This window comes from Schistocerca gregaria, chromosome 6 (genome assembly GCF_023897955.1).
Source record: "Schistocerca gregaria isolate iqSchGreg1 chromosome 6, iqSchGreg1.2, whole genome shotgun sequence".
NCBI classification, from domain to species: Eukaryota; Metazoa; Arthropoda; class Insecta; order Orthoptera; family Acrididae; genus Schistocerca; species Schistocerca gregaria.
Genome location: NC_064925.1, coordinates 271,306,061 through 271,327,266, shown reverse-complemented (window position 1 = coordinate 271,327,266; position 21,206 = coordinate 271,306,061). Strand labels below are relative to the sequence as shown.

The window sequence follows — 21,206 nt, the reverse complement described above, 5'->3', positions numbered from 1 at the left end:
GGTTTTGTGTTATTTTGGTTTTTAACGTAGTTTCTTGGCGTTTTACTTTTGAAGCAAATCATTTCATGAGAATTTAGTAACATGTCAGAAACGATAACGATATCAATTGAGGGACACAAAGCTCACACATGTATAATGATAAATGTGAATATGTTTCATTAATTACGATCACTTTAAAATTTAAAATACACAAAGGACCTGTTGATTATCGTGAATAGCACTCAAGGTTTTGATGCAATAGCGGAATAAATAAAAGTCGTTCTCGCCGGGATCTCACTCTCTCTCCCGCAACTAACTACATACAAGATTGAATCATGTACCTCATGTGCTAGGTCTTACACATATTTAAGGTTACAATTATATTACTTTCACATTTTCTCTTCCTTATAAGCAATTCAGAAAACTCGTAGAGTACTTCGCCTATGTCAGATGTCAGGAGATACTTGAGATATAGCAACTGCCTAAATACGGAACGTGATTAACGTACCTTTATTTACATAGTTAATATGATTCAGAGTGTAGATTTAACCTTTCTTGAGGTTGTATCACTCATCGCATCTTAATATCTTGCTTTTATATTTCCCACTACAGTTGCAATGACAAGCAAACTGAAAACGCCAGCCAACATATGTGCAGGTTTTGCAACTACGCTAAGAAATCTGGAGACGCGTCCAGTGACACAATGTGCTACCTCGACATGTTTCTCACTTGTATAAAAAGTTCAGTCACCGTTTTCTTGCATTAGTCTACTTTCATAGCCAAAAACATACAACAAACAAAGTATTCCTGCCCGAATAACTCAGTATAGCTTCACAGACGTAACAAGCGTTGTGTTTAGTGAAACCTCTGTCCCGATTATTGGCACCTATAAAACGATAATGCAGCGTTGGTAGTGATGACACGCTATGCTCGTTTTCTCGTGCTTTCTTTCATTCCTCCTGAGTAACGCTTCGTCACAGGTACATGTAGCACTCCAGTTACGGCACTGGATTCGAGTTCTAGAGTCACTGCTTTCAAATCCCCTTTAGACTACCGGTATCTAGATTTAATGTTTCCCTAAGTCTTGTAGCTGGTTGATTGCACTGATAATGACAAGGCCGAGTTCCGTATTCAGCACTGCATAAGATGAAATTGTGCTTTGTCTCAGAATAAATTGTACTCCCTGAGGCGTTAAACACCAAAGTTTCATCCTCCCTTCGTCTGAAATGTGGACTAATATCGCATCAGTCTAGTGTTACTCCATAAGGCGAAGGTATGAGTTAGTCAAAAAGACAGCACAGAAACTTCTTCCCCGCGAGAAACAGTCTGTCCTACAGGTAATATCTCATATCCGGAATGTTTAGGTGGCATATAATGCGACCTCCGCGCATATCGTATATCATTTGCCACATGGAGACGAAATATACAGGCATTGATAGATACCGTACGTGCGTTTCTTAGACTACAACATAAGAACGTCCTGATGTTTAGTAAGACATTGCAACAAATACTATTAGCAGACTGTATTTCAGTACTTCGGTAATCACTCACGAATCCCAGACTGTGCTTAACTTCCTTGATGACTTCTCTTTGGATAGATCGCCTACCCTCTGAGCTACATCATACGAACTATGTGAAGGAAATTGTCGAGATTCATTCCTACGAAAGCCTCCTCCTCTGAACAGTTTCCAAGAACTGCTACCGGGTGCCGTCGGGGCAAATCAGTACTTTTGGTGCTGTCAACGTTATTTTTCTAATCCAGTTGACAGTCACTGCACCTGTGTCGTAAAGGTACCTCTGAATGAAATACATAGTTCAGGATAAAAAGGTATCGTTTGTACATTTTGAAATATTTATTAGGTATCTTTTCCACATGGGCCTTATAATAGTAAATATTATATTTTGGCCTTACGTGTCTATTTAAAAAAAAGTATTTCGTTTTTTTCGATGTGATGTGATATCTGTGTGTGCGTTCGTGTGTGTGTGTGTGTGTGTGTGTGTGTGTGTGTGTGTGTGTTAATCTACAGGGAATGATTAACTTAATCTAACATTATGAAGCATTTTCAGTACCACTTTATTGATCATTGTGATTCCTAATACAGCCGTTCCGTTGCAATCCTGTAGTGAGGCAGGTAAACACGGTCGGAATTGGCAAAGCAAACTGAAGCCAGGCATTTCTATTCATCATTGAAATTACGAAGAATAGTGAAGAATGAATACGACACATTCAAAACCTGTAAGAAAATAAGGACGTGTTAGAAACAATATATTTTCTAATTTTGATTAATTATAAAAAGCGTATCTACGTTACTGTGTATGTAGACGTCGAATGTTACGCTATTAAACACTGTTGGATGTAAAAGCAGGAATACCGGACAGCAAGCAAGTTGCACAATATGGTGGATTGCAAATAAGATTGACTGCGATTTCGACGGATCTAAACCCGTCTTCTCCAGAAGTACTGACAGCTTCACATTAGCTATTCACTCAGTGAAAGCTGCTTCTACATGATATATATCGGCAACGGTCTGTATGTCCATATGTAAAAATTAAGGCCCCTAGAATCAAGTCCCTATCACATCAGCAAAAAATATGTGCTGGAAGAACAGAGCATGTTTGTAGCTACATGCTTGAGTCGGTATATAGCGAAAGCATTGCGCCAGGTAGACGTGTTTTTGCATGACAATCGAGGAGCTGCCAGGAATACCGAGAACAACACTGCACAGGATATGGGCAAAAGAAAAGCTTGAGTGGTGATCGTAACGCACGCACTTTTAGGTGATGACAAACACGGAAGGGTTCAAAAATGGTTCAAATCGCTCTGAGCACTATGGGACTTAACATCTATGGTCATCAGTCCCCTAGAACTTAGAACTACTTAAACCTAACTAACCTAAGGACATCACACAACACCCAGTCATCACGAGGCAGAAAAAATCCCTGACCCCGCCGGGAATCCAACGCGGGAACCCAGGCGTGGGAAGCGAGAACGCTACCGCACGACTACGAGCTGCGGACGATCACGGCAGGGTCCAAACTGTGAACGTCTGGCTCAGGCAGCCAAAAGTGATAATGGTCTCACGAAATCATTTCTCTAATTGCACCAGAATACTGACTCGATGAAAACGCATGTGAGTTCTTCGCAGACAAAGTGACCCTGCAAAAAATGTATTCTCTTGTAGGTACAGAAATTTCATATTTCGCTAACTCAAAAAGTTCCAGAAAAGTTGTAGCTAGAGAATGTTTTGTCAGCGACTTCAGGTTTGCTGGTTCCTAACCTATACATGTGCGTCTGTGTGTATCACATCCTAGTGTTCGAATACTATTTAAGACCTAATAGCTGCATATTCTGTGCCAGCTCCTGGTTATACGATAATACGTTGGATTCTGACACTGCTGGAAGCCCTCATACGGGGAGAGTTGATGCATACAGGAGCATTGTTGAACATGATCTGTTTGGTGGTCCTGGTTATATTGCGTGGGGATGCTTTACTGATCAAATCTTTGAACACAGTACACTCCTTGGCCAATGTTATTGTGACAGTATGCTCCATCCTCATGTGTATATCTTAGGGCTGCAAAGGGCTCTGAATTCTCTTTAATGGATAAAAATACGTGACCGCATCGAAGAGCACAACATGCTTTGCTATCCGTCGTGATCACACACCCTATTAAAAAGCATATCTCATAATTCGTACTGTCCAGGGGGCCCATCATGAGTGGTGATAACTCCAGTGCAATTACTGTTTTTGAAAAAAAAAAAAAAAAAGTGTCATTTCTGTTAGTCTCTGTGCGTGTTTGTTCCAGTTACCTTCTGTAGCAGGTATTTCGACATTTTGTTAGAGTTTCATCGAGCTATGTAACTTGGCGATGACATATCATGCAGAAGTTTCTCTGATCCATAAGTTTTGCACACGACTGTACAAATACAGTAAATTCTGTGTTGGCTTAGTACAGAAAGTCCTTTTAATGGACAGGTCCATAGAAGTGTCACGACCACAGGGCACTTAGCAAACTTAATTTTCAGCTTTAATTCTACAGGAGATGGTGATAACTGCTTGCAACTCTTAAGCGTGACGCACAGGCAACCCAGTAACAATAAAATAATAACGAAATCTTATGCTGGGTATGAGGTCGTTCTGCTGTTGGAATGTTTACTGCAGCTGTCTACGACTTGAGATTCAGTTTCAAAGTATAATGAACAAACTGTAGAATTTACATCGTGTAGGATAAGGGTTAGTTACTTAGCTATATTTTCCATAGTTCATTCGAGACGTTCTTACATCTAAATGATGTGGACCGAGTCAGTTTAAAGGTTGTCTACATGATTAGGTTAAACACTGATAACCACACTTGTTTTTTGCTGCTACCAATTGATAAGCAGGAATTCGTCAGTGGAATAGAAAGAGTAGTTCAGCAGAAATAGTTTTAAATTTGATTTAAAACGTGCTTTGCTACCTGCCAGAGTTTTATGTGATTGAGCAAATGATTAAATAATAGCTGTGTATTGAACCCCTCTCTGAGCCAATGGCATTTTTAACAATAGATAATAAGTCATTCTTCGCTGTAGTGCCGTAGGTAGGTACATCATTGTTCTCCTGAAACCGCGATGGATTATTTATGACAAATTTCGTTAGCAAAAATATGTATTCTCACGGTGCAGTTAGATAGTATGGCTCCTTGAGGAGGTACCTACATGACCTCCATGGGTCAACATCACGTATTATACTTGGTACTCACTTTTATGCACTCAATACTTTCCTTCTAAGAAAATTAATCTGTTGGATATCATGAAGTAGAAATATGCAAACATTTTCATGGCGTTGAAACGCTTATACGAAGAGCAAAAGTAGCTGAACTTTATTCTTTGAGAAGCTCAGTAATACACTTCTTCCATTTGAAATTTTCATCATTATGTACTCCTGAGAAGTTAGATTAGTCTAACCAACTGACTCCTGCTCATATGCTAAATCAATTGTTCGTATTATTATATATTTGAATGTAGTGCATTTTTTTAAAATTTAGGGAGAATCTATTTTCAGAGAACCACTCAATAATTATTAGGAAAACATCATTTACAAACTCTTCTCTTACTTTATCTCTAATGGGATTTATTATAACACTAATATCATCTACAAAATGTATATAAGAAATAGTAGAGGACCCAAAATTGACTGAGCGAGGTGGCGCAGTGGTTAGCACACTGGACTTGCATTCGGGAGGACGACGATTCAATCCCGCGTCCGGCCATCCTAATTTAGGTTTTCCGTGATTTCCTTAAATTGCTCCAGGCGAATGCGGGGATGGTTCTTTTGAAATTGCACGGCCGACTTCCTTCTCTAATCCAATGAGTGCGATGTCCTTGCAGTTTGGTCTCTTCTCCCAAACAATCCAACTCAACCCCAAAATTGAATGCTGTGTGACTCCCTTTGTGATTTTACCCCAGTCATTAAAATATTCTTCTTTTAAAATATTACCTAAATTATTCAAGACAAACTTTTGCATTCTGTTTGTCAAGTGTGATTCAAACCAGTGGTGTAAAAAAGCCATCAATTTCACGAAACTTGACTTTCTCAAAGAGAGTGTTACAATCTATACAACTGAAGGCCTTAGACAGATAATAAAAATTACCAACTAGAATATATTATTATTTACGACTTGCACTATTCGATGGCTGAATGCATAAATAGCACTCTCAGTTGAGAACCATTTGAGGGATCGTATCTGTGATAAGCTAAGTAATTTGTTTTCGACTTAAATGTATGACTACGCTATAGTACTTTACCTTTTCGAATATTTTGGGAAATATGTCAGTAACGGAATTGGGCGATAACGGTTTGAGACCGTCTTGTCACCTTTCATATGAAGTGGTTTAAGGATTGCATATTTTAAATTGTCTGGAAGAATTCCCTCTGCCAGTAAAGCATTGATTATCTAACTAAGGACGTTTGTTATTAACTTCGAAAACTTTCCAGAATTCTGCCAGCAATTCCATGAACCCCACAACAGATTTTGTTTCTGCACTTTTTCTAATCGCATTACTTTCTGTGAAGGATGTTGGTGGTACTTCCAGTTGCTTAAAGTTTTTGTGGAACGACATCCATAATATATTTTATTGCTTTTTCGGCTGAACCATCTATTCCTCTATATGCTGCTTCATATGGAAAGTGACGGTTAAAAGCATTTGTTACTTGTCAATCACAACATGGTCATACAGTTTAATTTTTGTGGAACCTTGTACAGTCTCCTGCCCTATTACACATCGGACAATGTCTCACAAACGTTTAATCTTATTATCTTAATTATTTATTTCAGTTAGGACATGAATACCTCTGGAAAATTTAATAACTTTACTTAAAGTACTACAGTATATGTTGTAGTTTGCAGGCAATGACCGCTCTTTATTTACTATGTCCCTTACATAAATTTCCCTGTTCCTTCTACAAGAGATTTTAATTAAATTAGTTATCCGTGGGTGATTTGTCTTTTACTGGATCATTCAGATAACTGTTTAGGAAATCAACTCTGAGATAACAACACAAGTTTACTAAGGAATAAACTGCATTTCAGGGTAGCATCTAGTTTAATCTTAAGACACAAAACGTAGCTATAAGTGAAGCAGTGATGATTGAAAAGAACATAATCTTGCATGTATAAGCCTCACTGCTTAGTACAAATCTGCCTCTGGGTTGTCAAATTTCAATTCATTTTGTATCACAATCAGTCAGTCCATTAGCATTTGTGTCAACATTAACTGTTTCGGCGTGGTGGCAGTCAAATAGCAGGTACCTTTTACATAGAAGAATTATAGAGTCAGTGCACCAGATGTGTTTTGTATTGTGAATGTCGAAAAATGGTGGGGAAATTAGGTCTTTGTTAAACGACTTGGCTCCCTTTCATCGCACAGCAGCTCGGCGTATAATAAGGCATCGACACTATCTAATGGTGCAGTGGCAAAGAGTGTCTTGTGGAAGGGGCATTTTGGATAATGGCAGTATTCTCGACACGCTACTGCTAAAATTATAGATTTCCTCATATAACTATAGCGGATCAGGAGCAACATTGGAGAACTAAATAGTATGTAGTAACAAGGGAAGTAATATGCCGGATGAGGCTTGAAAAGAGCAAAATATTACATAAGCTGCAATAAAAGTATAGCACTGTGTCACACTGCAGATCGAATTTTAGCTGTTACAACAATCAAATAAATCCACAGGGGGCACTGGTGTAAAGCAACTCATTGCAGCATTTTCAGCTGATAAAGAAATGCACTTCAAACTTAAAATGGTGTTGCGAAATATCTCTAAGATGTTATGAGTGGCATTTGTCACCCAGTTAATGCAGAAACATGTGGAATATTTAACAAATTGCATACATTCATTGCTATCAGCAGCTAATAGTGTATTTGGGCAGAATGGAGTAAGAGGAACAAGTAGATTCCATAACACTTACGACATTGAGCAATATTATCCAATTATTGTATTTAGATGGAGGAGCATCAGTTATCACAACTGTACAAGAACAATAGGATAATGGAAACTGTCACTGTAAGGAAAGTTCTGTATGTAAAATCACCTATGAGGGGGCCTTGGACTCTTTATAAAACAAAAGTCTGACCTGTACCAGCCAACAGGCTATTGACAAATACAAATCTACTTAAATTCGTTAAATTTCACATTTCAAGATTTATAATACAACAGAATTGCGAACTGTTTGGCATTGAATGGACAATAAAGAGTTTTAGGCCATCTGTTTTTGGTAGGAAGCTCAAAATATCCACGAAAAATAAGCTCCTGAAATGGGTAGCAAGTGTTACTCATTTTTTGTCCCACATAATGACGTTTGGACTAAAGCTTGAAGAAGTTTCGACTGAAGCTTGAAGAGTTTGATGATGAGATTGTGTACAAAAGTTGTAAAAATAAGAAAGTACCTTATAGGTTGTCACACATGAGAGAGATACAGACCGCAGAAGAAGACAGTGAACTCTCTACAGATTCTGGAGATGCCCTTGTGGAATGAGAGATATGTGATTAACAGATACGAAGAATTTTGAAGCAGTTCTCTGACATGAATTTAGGCAGTCACCAAGGAATAAGTCTCACATACGAAAATTTTAAAGAAATACTAACTGTGGTAAGGTATGACTTGACGTATTGAAGAATACATTCGTAAGCGTGAGAGGTGTCGAACAACGAAGTCATGAAAAACAAAATAAAGATTTCGGCAGAAATATCGATTCCTGCACAAGATTCAATATTAACAATGTAGGGCCACTGAATTGGAAGCTCAAAGACAACCTACGTATACTACGACTTCAGTTGTACTGCCAAAATTCATGGCTGTAGCATCAATAGAAAATATAGACGCTGACAAAATAGTGTGTATCTTAGTAGAGAAATTCATTTTACAATTCGGAGTTCGATTTGTTTCGTTAAGTGACTAAGTTAACATCTTTGCGACTGACACCATGTAAAAGGTGTTCAAGCTACTTAAAATTGAGATGTACCAGACCGCTCTTAACAACGACAGAGCCATGGGGCCCAAGGAATGTCACATAGAAACCTAACTTTTCAGAAATATCTCACTGTAGCAATACATAGTTACCACAATTTTCTGCTATAAGTAAATGAAAAATACAAGGGCTGTGCTGTTATACTACAGTGGTCACCACACCATGTAAATTAAATAACAGGAAGTATTAGCTTGAACAAAATATATGAATTAGCTTAATGCCAGAGCATAAAATTTTATTTTATGATGAGAGTACATGACAGGACAGATCAAAGAGAGTATACACTTTCTGGAGAAGACCTTTTATGGTTGTGCAAACAAAGTCACCGAGTGTGGTCGTTCACATTAAGAAAAATAAGTACCTTGATTCTGCATATAAATGGATCAAAGGAGTTTTCCTAAACCGCACCTCACACTGGATGAGCAATATGATTCGTATTTTAAAATGAAAAGAGATTTACTGGAAGAAGAACACAGGCAATAACTAGAGCGAAGGAACGTGTCACAGAATACAACGTTAACCAGCTTTATTCACGCAGTAGTTCGTCTGGAACCAAATAAGGAAGTAATCATAGCCGTGACGGAAATACTCCAAGGATTCCAATAACGAATACACGAACAATATGGGCCAGAGTTCTAATGATTAAATGAACAGCTAATTCAGTAGACCATAACATCTTGCAAACTAGGGTATCAGCATGATGTAGCAATGTCTGCAGTAGTAAACGCACAGAAGTGGATGTTAAAACCACGTATAAATAATCGAATGCTAGTTGCACAATACAGTTGATGAGTGACGATGTCAGGTATAATAAATTGTCTACATTTGTCTCTGAGAGGAAAGGGTAAAAACTGCTCATCATAACTGTCATAAATATATTCTTATCAGGACATATATCTATTGGAAAATCAGGTGATTACTATGTAAAGAATGTTACCATTGGCAACAGAAATCGGTACCTCAGAGCGTTCATACTTGTATGTAGCTCTAGAAAGAGATCTATTTATCATGGACCAAACTGGACGGTAATTTAGTGAATTAGGAAGAACTCAGGAACAATATAAGAAAATGGACAAAAATAGGAAAGCATTTAGAGAAAACTTTTCGCTTCAGTCTACGTAACAGCACGAAACCTGTGAAGCCAGAGTGTTGCAACCCATATGAGAAACTCCAACACACTGTGTACATAAATCAGTCACAATAAAAATGAGGACTTGGACGTCTTCTGGTAATAATGAGTGGGTACCTGTAGTACATATACGTAAGGGTCTAAGCTTTTTAGGCAGTTATAGCAAACCAGGAGGCATATGAATCCAAGGGACAGGTTAACCGAAGTTTTTTTAAAAAATCAAGAGCTGTTTAAACCAGGTTTTCATTCAATCAGAAGAGATAATGAACTTGAAACATACGAGTGAAGATATGCCTGACAGAAATGTGGACGTCGTTTATTGTAACACAGACAAGAAGAAAAAAGTATTGTCAAGCTTGAAGTGCCTTACCCAATAGAGCCGATTGCAAGAGAAACGATGTCTAGGAAACACGACATAAACGTAATGAAATTGAGAAGGAAATAGCATTATGGATGCGGTACTACCCGGCAAACATTATCTCATTTGATAGGTGTCTTGACGTCATCGTTATGTGTTATCCGTTGACCGTAGTGCCCTTTTTGCGTGCAGAACCCGATTTTGCGGACATCCATTGACAGTCTGTATGAATATACGGTGAATTAGACACAAGACGGGAAGGTACCGGTTCGTTGCTTTGATTTTGGACACCAGTTCATCTGTTGAGACCACTACAGTGAACAATGCAGAAATTACGGAAGGCCATGTATTCAGTATGGGTGACCTTGTGTAGAAAATGACAAGAGAGCAAGGCACTTCCCTGGCCTTCCCCCTCCAAATCAGATAATCTGATACGAGGGATCATGTACGTGTTTCCAGAGAGGAAAGTGAAAGTCTAGAACTTAAGTTAGCCACAAGGAGAGAGAGAAGATAAAATGTAATAAAAGTGAATATAATATAAATAAATTGAGGTAAACCTATTATTAAGGACAGTTCCTTTAACAGCAAGAGGTAGTAAGAGAAAATGCAGTATAGAGGTGTACACATATAAATGCATTAGGAGTTTGTGTGCGTCTGTTTTGGATTAATACGTAGCCATTCAAATAAAGTGCTCAATTAACTATTATTATAGTCTCTACACATACTCAGACACATGTAATATATTCATTTAGTAAAGTGATCTAGAAATCGAAGAAAGTAAAGAGGAAGAGGGATAGGAGACAAAGAAAAATAGGCGCAACGAACAATAAAAGGCTTGTACCTGTAGTATAGATAGTAAATGTGTTTTTTGGCAACTACAGAATGCCAGTTTTATCAGTATTTGAAAATGAATAAGTTGTACCCTGTCACCACAAAAATTTTGATGATCACCATTATTATAAAACAATGTTTTATGAAACAAACAAATATAAATATACTCCTTCTTCGCAAGGGGGAGATGTGGCCTACAAGAACACCGTGTGTTAACGCAGGAGAAACTAGGGGGCGAAATAAGAAGCAGTACCTGACGCTGTGTATATACGGTGTAAACGCAGATGCAGCTTCTTTGGTGCCACGGGGTATAAATTCCACTTTACAACTGACTATGTTGGCCATCCCGACAGAGTCGCTGTAGACAGCTGTAACCCTACCTGGGGACTTCTGATGATCCCCTTGACGCATATCGTAATATATTTCTATCAGGCACGTTGTTGCTAATTCAGCCTAGTGCAAATTCTTAGCTCAGCGTGTATCCCATGCATGAGTACGCTGAAGGAGGGCCGTTGAGCCGAGGGTCACTCGTGCCCTAGCAATTCAGAACCAGTAACGGTCGCCGCAGCCCCAGCCAACTCCGAAAAGGCGACAAATATTTCTGTTATTTACACCAAACAAGGTAGAGAAGCCCCGCTCGGGACGACGGCTTCAGGGATACTTGCGCAAATCTGTCTCCTGGGAGTGTCCAACTGTCCTCACCATCATTGGGGGCAGGGGCAGTAGATATCAGACATCCTTGCCAATAAAACAACATGGTTTCTCGAAGAGAATGTCTCTCGGCGTCTGTCACACGAGCGACGCACTTGTGACGGGCGATCTCCGATTCAGGACCTTACCTTCTCGCGCCTCGTCCCATACAGTCTGTACTGATAGCAACATTACGTCCCGTTTAGCTTGAAACATTCGTGCATTTCCACTGCACTTTCTATGCACTTCTTGTATGATTGTTAAAGAATAGCAAATACGTATATTTCAATGATGGATTCCTCGGATTTCTTTTCCCTTCCAGTTACTTAATGGCTGAGATCAACGCACGTATTCCTTCCATTGGACAGTTAGCTGTCTCAATTTTCAAAGGTAACTTTGCAGGACGTAGGTGATGACGACAAGCAACGCGTAAAGGTGATGCGAAGTAAATATTTATTTATTCTACTTATTCATTGTTATACTTGACCGGCCAAGATTAGGGCCGTCAGGCTCTTTCTCACTTATAACCAGGCACCACACATACACTCCTGGAAATGGAAAAAAGAACACATTGACACCGGTGTGTCAGACCCACCATACTTGCTCCGGACACTGCGAGAGGGCTTTACAAGCAATGATCACACGCACGGCACAGCGGACACACCAGGAACCGCGGTGTTGGCCGTCGAATGGCGCTAGCTGCGCAGCATTTGTGCACCGCCGCCGTCAGTGTCAGCCAGTTTGCCGTGGCATACGGAGCTCCATCGCAGTCTTTAACATTGGTAGCATGCCGCGACAGCGTGGACGTGAACCGTAAGTGCAGTTGACGGACTTTGAGCGAGGGCGTGTAGTGGGCATGCGGGAGGCCGGGTGGACGTACCGCCGAATTGCTCAACACGTGGGGCGTCAGGTCTCCACAGTACATCGATGTTGTCGCCAGTGGTCGGCGGAAGGTGCACGTGCCCGTCGACCTGGGACCGGACCGCAGCGACGCACGGATGCACGCCAAGACCGTAGGATACTACGCAGTGCCGTAGGGGACCGCACCGCCACTTCCCAGCAAATTAGGGACACTGTTGCTCCTGGGGTATCGGCGAGGACCATTCGCAACCGTCTCCATGAAGCTGGGCTACGGTCCCGCACACCGTTAGGCCGTCTTCCGCTCACGCCCCAACATCGTGCAGCCCGCCTCCAGTGGTGTCGCGACAGGCGTGAATGGAGGGACGAATGGAGACGTGTCGTCTTCAGCGATGAGAGTCGCTTCTGCCTTGGTGCCAATAATGGTCGTATGCGTGTTTGGCGCCGTGCAGGTGAGCGCCACAATCAGGACTGCATACGACCGAGGCACACAGGGCCAACACCCGGCATCATGGTGTGGGGAGCGATCTCCTAGACTGGGCGTACACTTCTGGTGATCGTCGAGGGGACACTGAATAGTGCATGGTACATCCAAACCGTCATCGCACCCATCGTTCTACCATTCCTGGACCAGCAAGGGAACTTGCTGTTCCAACAGGACAATGCACGTGTTCATGTATCCCGTGCCACCCAACGTGCTCTAGAAAGTGTAAGTCAACTACCCGGGCCAGCAAGATCTCCGGATCTGTCCCCCATTGAGCATTTTTGGGACTGGATGAAGAGTCGTCTCACGCTGTCTGCACGTCCAGCACGAACGCTGGTCCAACTGAGGCGCAAGGTGGAAATGGCATGGCAAGCCGTTCCACAGGACTACATCCAGCATCTCTACGATCGTCTCCATGGGAGAATAGCAGCCTGCATTGCTACGAAAGGTGGATATACACTGTACTAGTGCCGACATTGTGCATGCTCTGTTGCCTATGTTCCTGTGGTTCTGTCAGTGTGATCATGTGATGTATCTGACCCCAGGAATGTGTCAATAAAGTTTCCCCTTCCTGGGACAATGAATTCACGGTGTTCTTATTTCAATTTCCAGGAGTGTATTTTGATTTATATTTGTGATGATAAGGGTAAGATACTTCTTATAAAACATTTTATAGTGGCTATAGTGCAGAAAAAGAAAATTAAGCACACTTTATTATATTCGTTCATGATTGCACCAAGAGAGACAGGTTACAGTTTAAACAATGAGTGCCAGCAGCAATGGACATGAGAGTAGCGTTGGATGAGAGAAAAAGAGGAACTTGGTAAAATATAATATTAAGAAGAAAGAAAAAAAAAGTCAGTGTTTTGTTCATTTTCCAACCACGCACCTGAGCATAAGTGCGACAATGCGAGAACATCTGCTATAGCACCTACAGTGTAAAAAGTGGATAAACTGGCCTCACGCGTTATTTTTTGGAGAACTGTTGTGAGGTTGACACAAGGCAGTGTTTTAGTTTCTTCTCAAAAGCAACAGATCATTTAACTGTGCGCATAGTTCACGGTAGCTTTTCGAAAGTTACCCATAGCCCACAATTTTTACGCTGTGGAACACCGAAATCTAGAGGCAATACTTGTGGTCTCATTACATCCAGTGCTTGAAAGACGGCGGCTTTCTCAGGTTACGCAGTCATGCTACGTGGCTAGACATATGCCAAATAATAAGACAATCCGACTCCAGCCGAGTTTTCCGGCCACCAAAAGATAGTGAGATTGCGTTATTAACTGGCCATCCTGAGTATCAGGGTATGTATTTCAGTGCAGAAACCATATGAACACTCAACAGTTGTTTCAAAAGAAGGGTATACTTCAAAGAGATATTCCAAATATATTAACCTATTTAATATTTTGAACACTGATTTCATGTCTTGTGTACGAAATAAATAAATCAGAAACACTGAGGCAAGGAATAGATTGGAAATTAAGAGCCATCTTCTCTACTCATCCGTGAGACGAAATATAGACCTCACGTTTTATGGGATTAAACGCTGTAGTTGCTAGTCAAATTATAATTGCATTCAATCCATTGATTTAGAGTTAGTCACTAGAGCGTTTTATTTTAAGAAAACTGCATTACACAGTTACGGGAGAAGTCTGGTTTTCGTGATGGTGGTACCTCAATCATTTAACATAAACAAGACAAAGTGAAGCAGATAAATGAATTTTAACTAAGCGAATCCTAGCACATCAGAACATTGACAGCTGCGATAGCAGCGAAGGGTCGACCCAAGTCGTTTTGCCATCATTAAATCATTTCTTCCTATATCTTGTTTGTTATTGACGAAATAGCGGTCAGCAGAGGATCAGTCAGTCGTGCATTTGCAACATCAGTGCACAGTTGGACTGTTGCTCACTTCTGGCGATACAGCAACACCTTTAATGATGACTAAGAGATATTACGAAATTACAGTGAAATCCAGACCATTAGTTGCTTACAGGTAGTGATAAATTTCAACGGGGAGAGTGGAAAACGTGTGCCCTGACCTGGACTCCAACCCGGTATCTCCTGCTTCCATTGCCGACCCTCTATCCGACTGAGCCATCGAAGATACAGAGGACAAATTCCACTGCAGGCACTCCCCGTGACATCCACATTTCCAACTTACTGTCGACAATCTACATTTGTAGCGTCCCTGCACACCATACTTATTACTCGCGGCAGTCAACCTTCCGATTCCCGTAAGAGTTTGAGCAATGTGAGTGCATCCGCACTGAAGAAGATCATTGGCCGGTAAGCCATATCTGTATGAAGATGGTATCTGTCCTTTCGTACATGTCCAGAGGAAGAGATACCATCTTCATATATATTCATAAAAGATCTTCTGGCGGCGCCCGAGTAAATACTTACTGACACGAAGGACTCTCGGGAGAGAGAGAAGAAGCCACCAGCAGTGATTCGTAGCGGCCGTTGAGCTCTGAGCATCAGAAGCAACAGCGACCGTTTGGTGGACGTGGGGCATTCCTGCAGTGAAGTCACCGCGTCGTATGCCGAGAGCGCCACTTTTTCGCTCTGAAAGAAATGAAAAGTAACACCAGTAAATCAACAGGCAACATCTTCTTTCCAACACTATAACTTTTTTGTCTGCTGCTAATTGCTATAAAATTACTGTTTTAATCAAAATGCTGCTTCTGAACGACGGGTGAAATTATTGACGAACAATGAAAAGTTCACCGACGACAGTTTAATCTTACCGTGTACTCAAAGCTAAACTATTGCTCCGCTTCAGAACAGCTCTTGTTTTAGTGTGTCTGAAACAACTTCTGAACAAGATAAACTTTCCGTCCTATTACATTCACATAGGGAGCGAAAATGGAATGATTGTTTGTGTCCCTCGGTATGAACTGTAAACTATAACTTTCTATTACCCAATATAGTATAATGTTAAAAAAAGTAGACACGCCCTCATCCTCGAACACATGTTTACTAGGTTTACTCAACAGGATATCAGAAGAACAAAGTCGCCTTTCATTTATCAGTGATTTCCATTCAAGTTCCTTAATGTCTGAGTAATACTTTAGGATAGACCACAGTGATCAATGAATCCTATCATTGGGTCTTTTTTTTTCGTTCGAAATCTGTTGTTTCCTACTTCATTAGTGTTTCAAATGTTGGCGCAGTATTTTAGAGTTGGTCGTGCTAGATTGCTGCTTGCAGTTTGCTTTACAGACTGGCTACACGCTCCTAAATTACTTCTTGTACCTCAGAACCGCTTATACTGTAGAGCTGTAAATGTAACCATTTCATATATTCTATATACGCTACTATGTCAATAAATCTTGAATGAATTCAAATTCTCTAAAAAGGTGTACTACGTATTTTTGGGCAGTGTATATCTTAATTCCTATGATGTTACATAATTCTTCAACCTGTGTACAGCTAAAGGAATCATTATCGATAATTATCAAACAATTGATGAATCACCTCAGAAAATAAAAATCCAATTTCAGATCGATTTTCCAAATTGGGAGTCGTAATTTTACAGACAAGCAATGCTAATTGTCTTAAATGCGTCAACCAGGATTGGAGAAAAGGAACTTCGAACGTCGGGAACAGAGTCTCATGAGTCAAAATTGCAGCAAACTTCATCGTCACCAACCTATTTCACAGCTTAGATCACATACGCAAACAGCTGATATCTTCTTTTTTTGAAACAACCATGAAATTATTTTCCAAGATCTCGAGTTTCTAGTGTAATGTAGAAGTTCCTGGCAACTAATAAGCCTCACCTTCGTTTTATTCGATTCCTGTTGAGAAGGTGCTGAACAGAAATGTGTTTGTCAATAGAAACATTAAGCCGATTGACAGACTTGGTAGCGTTTCTCGAGACTGGATCAGATGACGATAATAGGTATAAATTTATACCTTTTCATAAGGGTATAATAAACTTCATAGAGTGAATATTCAGCTAGACAAGTAATAGTGTATATCGTCATACACCTGTCCCAAGCTACAAAAATTACTTAATCTAAAGAACTTATACCAGATACTGATCAAAAAGGAAAGTATTACAGCCAGAGGTGGTTGTTCTGAGTACTGATTTATCAGGATCGATGCACCCAAATTGCGTGAAAATGTGATCACATGTCAGCTCTAGTATAATATATTTGTCCAATGAATACCCGTATATCATCTGCATTTCTTCTTGGTGTAGCAATTTTAATGGCCAGTAGTGAACAATACTAAAAAGAAAATATTTCTGCTTCATTAATTGGCTTCCGTCTTTATTGTTGATCGTAACTGGTACATGCCTCAGAAATGAGATCGTCCCCATACCAGCAGTACACGAACAGCAGTGAGAGTACGATGACCAGATAGCTGCTGGTCTTACCAACTTCTTGAACGCCATTAGACCTCTGAAAGAAAGAAAGAAAGAAATCTCATTACTTACCGCTTGATACCCTTCATCCATATCAACACAAACAAAGCCCCACACTCCACATGCATTAATCAGTCAACCGTATGACACGTACATACTTGTTACTTTAACACAGTTCGGAAGACCTTTTAGTGTGGGATCTCTGCAGCCATATCGCTACCTCCATCTCCTGAGTGCGGAATCCACAACAATGTCAAATATAAATGTCGTATCATGAGATAAAAATAAGACCTAGAGCTTGGTTACTTTTATTCTTGTAAAGAGCAGACGTCAACAAATGCTTTTCTAATGATTCATGAAAAATGATTTACGCTCTCGGTGCAAGTTGTGCTATCTTAATTAATTGAATCTCTAACAGTTGAGCTCATTGAGTTTATGTGTAGCAGTGTTGTGTTTCCGGTCACTGTTTTACCTCAGTGGTATTTTATGAATATTACTTAAAATGTAGGCATGTGAGATTAAAAATATGTAATGTTAATTAGGAGAAATGTGTGCAGCATCTGTTGGTGTTGGTGAATCGCAAATGACAGACGATGAGAAAAAAATTAGGGAAATTCTGTTAAAGATATATACTTTTGCCGGGAAACCACAATTCACATCTAGCATGAGTCACAGTTCGTACTAAAAGTGTTTATGCAGAAAAGAGGATTAACCTTGCGAAAAGCCTATATATCTCGGAGTAGATAATCATGTAAAGAAGTGATATGCAATGTGTGAATCCATGGGAAAACCCCGAACCTTAGCATGTGTCGTTTAAACTGGTCTATGCATAAAAGTGAAATTCGTGCACAATGGTTGCAGCAGAAAGTAGTTAAACTGGTTCGCTCATGTTCAGTTGTACAGGTCTTCCCAAGTAACAAGAGCAAGAGGAATATCGTATACGCAGTTAAAGATGTATATCAACCACCTCGCCTGTTTCCTTGATGCTTGCCGTGTCATCTGCGAAAACTGTGTATGTTCATATAGCTTACTAGCGCAAACAACATGTGAAACTTACTTCATTACCGTACAAAATATAGCATAAACTACAAAAATTCTTACGTTTGATGTTTTAATTAAATTTGCCAATTTCCCCTGCAAAGTTCTCCAATTTCGATCACGAATATACCACAACCTCCAACAGACAATTCCTCTATGTTTTTGGCTTATAATGACAGTCCTTCGATAATCAGTTGAACCTTGGGTGACGTAATTTTGGTCCAATGTGTACATCTACATCTACATGATTACTCTGCAATTCATATTTAAGTGCTTGACAGTGGGTTCATCGAACCACAACCATAACATCTCCTTACCATTCCACTCCCGAACACCGCGCGGGAAAAACGAACACCTAAACCTTTCTGTTCGAGCTCTGATTTCTCTTATTTTATTTTGATGATCATTCCTACCTATGTAGGTTGGGCTCAACAAAATACTTTCGCATTCGGAAGAGAAAGTTGGTGACTGAAATCTCGTAAATAGATCTCGCTGCGATGCAAAACGTCTTTGCTTTAATGACTTCCATCCCAACTCGCGTGTCATATCTGCCACACTCTCTCCCCTATTACGTGATAATACAAAACGAGCTGCAAGTTTTTGCACCCTTTCGATGTCCTCCGTCAATCCCACCTGGTAAGGATCCCACACTGCGCAGCAATATTCTAACAGCGGACGAACGAGTGTGGTGTAAGCTGTCTCCTTAGTGGACTTGTTCTGTCAATGAACCGCAACCTTTGGCTCGCCTTCCCCACAATATTATCTATGTGGTCTTTCCAACTGAAGTTGTTCGTAATTTTTACACCCAAGTACTTAGTTGAATTGACAGCCTTGAGAATTGTACTATTTGTCGAGTAATCGAATTCCAACGGATTTCTTTTGGACCTCATGTGAATCAACTCACACTTTTCGTTATTTAGCGTTAACTGCCACCTGATACACCGTACAGCAATCTTTTCTAAACCGCTTTGTAACAGATACTGGTCTTCGGATGACCTTACTAGACGGTAAATTACAGCATCATCTGCGAAGAACCTAAGAGAACTGCTCAGATTGTTACCCAGATCATTTATATAGATCAGGAACAGTAGAGGTCACAGGACGCTTCCCTGGGGAACACCTGATATCACTTCAGTTTTACTCGACGATTTGCCGTCTATTGCTACGAACTGCGACCTTCCTGACAGGAAATTACGAATCCAGTCGCACAACTGAGACGATACCCCACAGGCCCGCAGCTTGATTAGAAGTCGCTTGTGAGGAACAGTGTCAAAAGCTTTCAGGAAATCTAGAAATACGGAATCAACTTGAGATCCCCTGTCGATAGCGTTCATTACTTCGTGCCTTGGACAAGAACAATGTTTTCTGAAACCATGCTGATTACGTATCAGTAGATCGTTCCCTTCGAGGTGATTCATAATGTCTGAATACAGTATATGCTCCAAACCCCTACTGCAAACAGACGTCAAATATATAGGTCTGTAGTTCGATGGATTACTCCTACTACCCTTCTTAAACACTGGTGCGACCTGCGCAATTTTCCAATCTGCAGGTACAGATCTATCGGTGAGCGAGCGGTGGTATATGATTGCTAATTAGGGAGCTATTGCATCAGCGTAATCTGAAAGGAACCTAATAGGTATACAATCTGGTACTCCATCTGTACCAGGACTAGAAAGTTTTGTGGACAGAGACATAATTGCCTATCGTACTTATCATATCAAGCCGTATCAAGCTAGTTGAGTTGCTTGGCAACCCGTAAGGTATCTACTTCTAAGAAACTTATGCTAGCAGCTGTTCGTGTTTCAAATTCTGGAATATTCCATTCGTCTTCCCTGGTGAAGGAATTCCGCAAAACTGCGTCAATAACTCCGCTTTAGCCGCACAGTCGTCGGTAACAGTACCATCGGCACTGCGCAGCGAAGGTATTGACTGCGTCTTGCCGCTTGTGTACTTTACATACGACCAGAATTTCTTCGGATTTTCTACCAAATTTCGAGACAATGTTTCGTTGTGGAACCTATTAAAGGCATCTCGCATTGAAGTCCGTGCCAAGTATCGCGCGTCTGTAAATTTTAGCCAATATTCGGGATTTCGCGTTCTTCTGAACTTCGCTTGCTTTTTCCGTTGCCTCTGCAACAGTATTCGGACCTGTTTTGTGTACCGTGGAGGATCACTTCCATCTCTTACCAATTTATGAGGTATGAAACTCTCAATTGCTGTTGCTACTATCTCTTTGCATTTGAGTCACATCTCATCTACATTTGCATAGTCAGTTTGGGAGGAATGGAGAGTGTCTCTTAGGAAGGCTTCTAGTGACACTTTATTCGCTTTTTTAAATAAACCGAGGAAATGGGATTACACGGACCGTATTATTAACTTTGCTTTAAAAAATAAATCACTTTTTTTCTGTTTTCCGTCTTCCATTCCCTTTTCTAAGGAGGTATAATAGGTACATGGAGGATGTAGGATCCTTTCGTGCCTTGTTGTACCTATCTTGAGTCTTGTTTCTGACCATTTCACACAGCCGTACTTGAAAATGCAACCAACCACCCAACTGTGTCCTCAGAAATGCAACAGACAAACAATTAAGCTACAAAAGTTTAATTCAAAATACAACACACAAACAACTAAGGTACAAAAATTTATATAGCAAATTATACGCAATTTTCTGACAAATGACGTTCACGAATTTGCTTTCCGTATTGGGTATGAAGATGTTGTAGCGATAGGAGTACTACTCGGTTAGATACACAAGATAGCATTAAAGGCAGGATAGTTGAGCCCGAAATGAATAAGCATCTCAAGAAAAACAACATAGGAAAAGCAAAAGAATACGCTCGCGTGGAACCTTGCATCCAGTTTTGCTATATCACTCTGTAGTCAAACTCTCAATTTCCTTAAAAATCTAACAGTTAATATATAATATGCTTGCTACCCTCCTAAAATGTG

At 40.3% G+C, this 21,206-nt stretch overlaps 1 protein-coding gene across 1 annotated transcript in view; it reads right to left on the bottom strand.

Annotated features, from left to right (window-relative positions):
• Positions 1–2,156: 2,156 nt before the first annotated feature.
• Positions 2,157–21,206, bottom strand: part of LOC126278840 (odorant receptor Or2-like) — a 43,618-nt gene continuing 24,568 nt past the window's right edge. Inside the window, exons 4-6 of the mRNA XM_049979116.1 lie at positions 17,149–17,253; positions 15,248–15,409; positions 2,157–2,213 (exon numbers count right to left, since the gene is read on the bottom strand). Of these exons, the coding sequence (XP_049835073.1) occupies positions 2,157–2,213; positions 15,248–15,409; positions 17,149–17,253 (324 nt within the window). The remainder of the gene's footprint in view (positions 2,214–15,247; positions 15,410–17,148; positions 17,254–21,206) is intronic.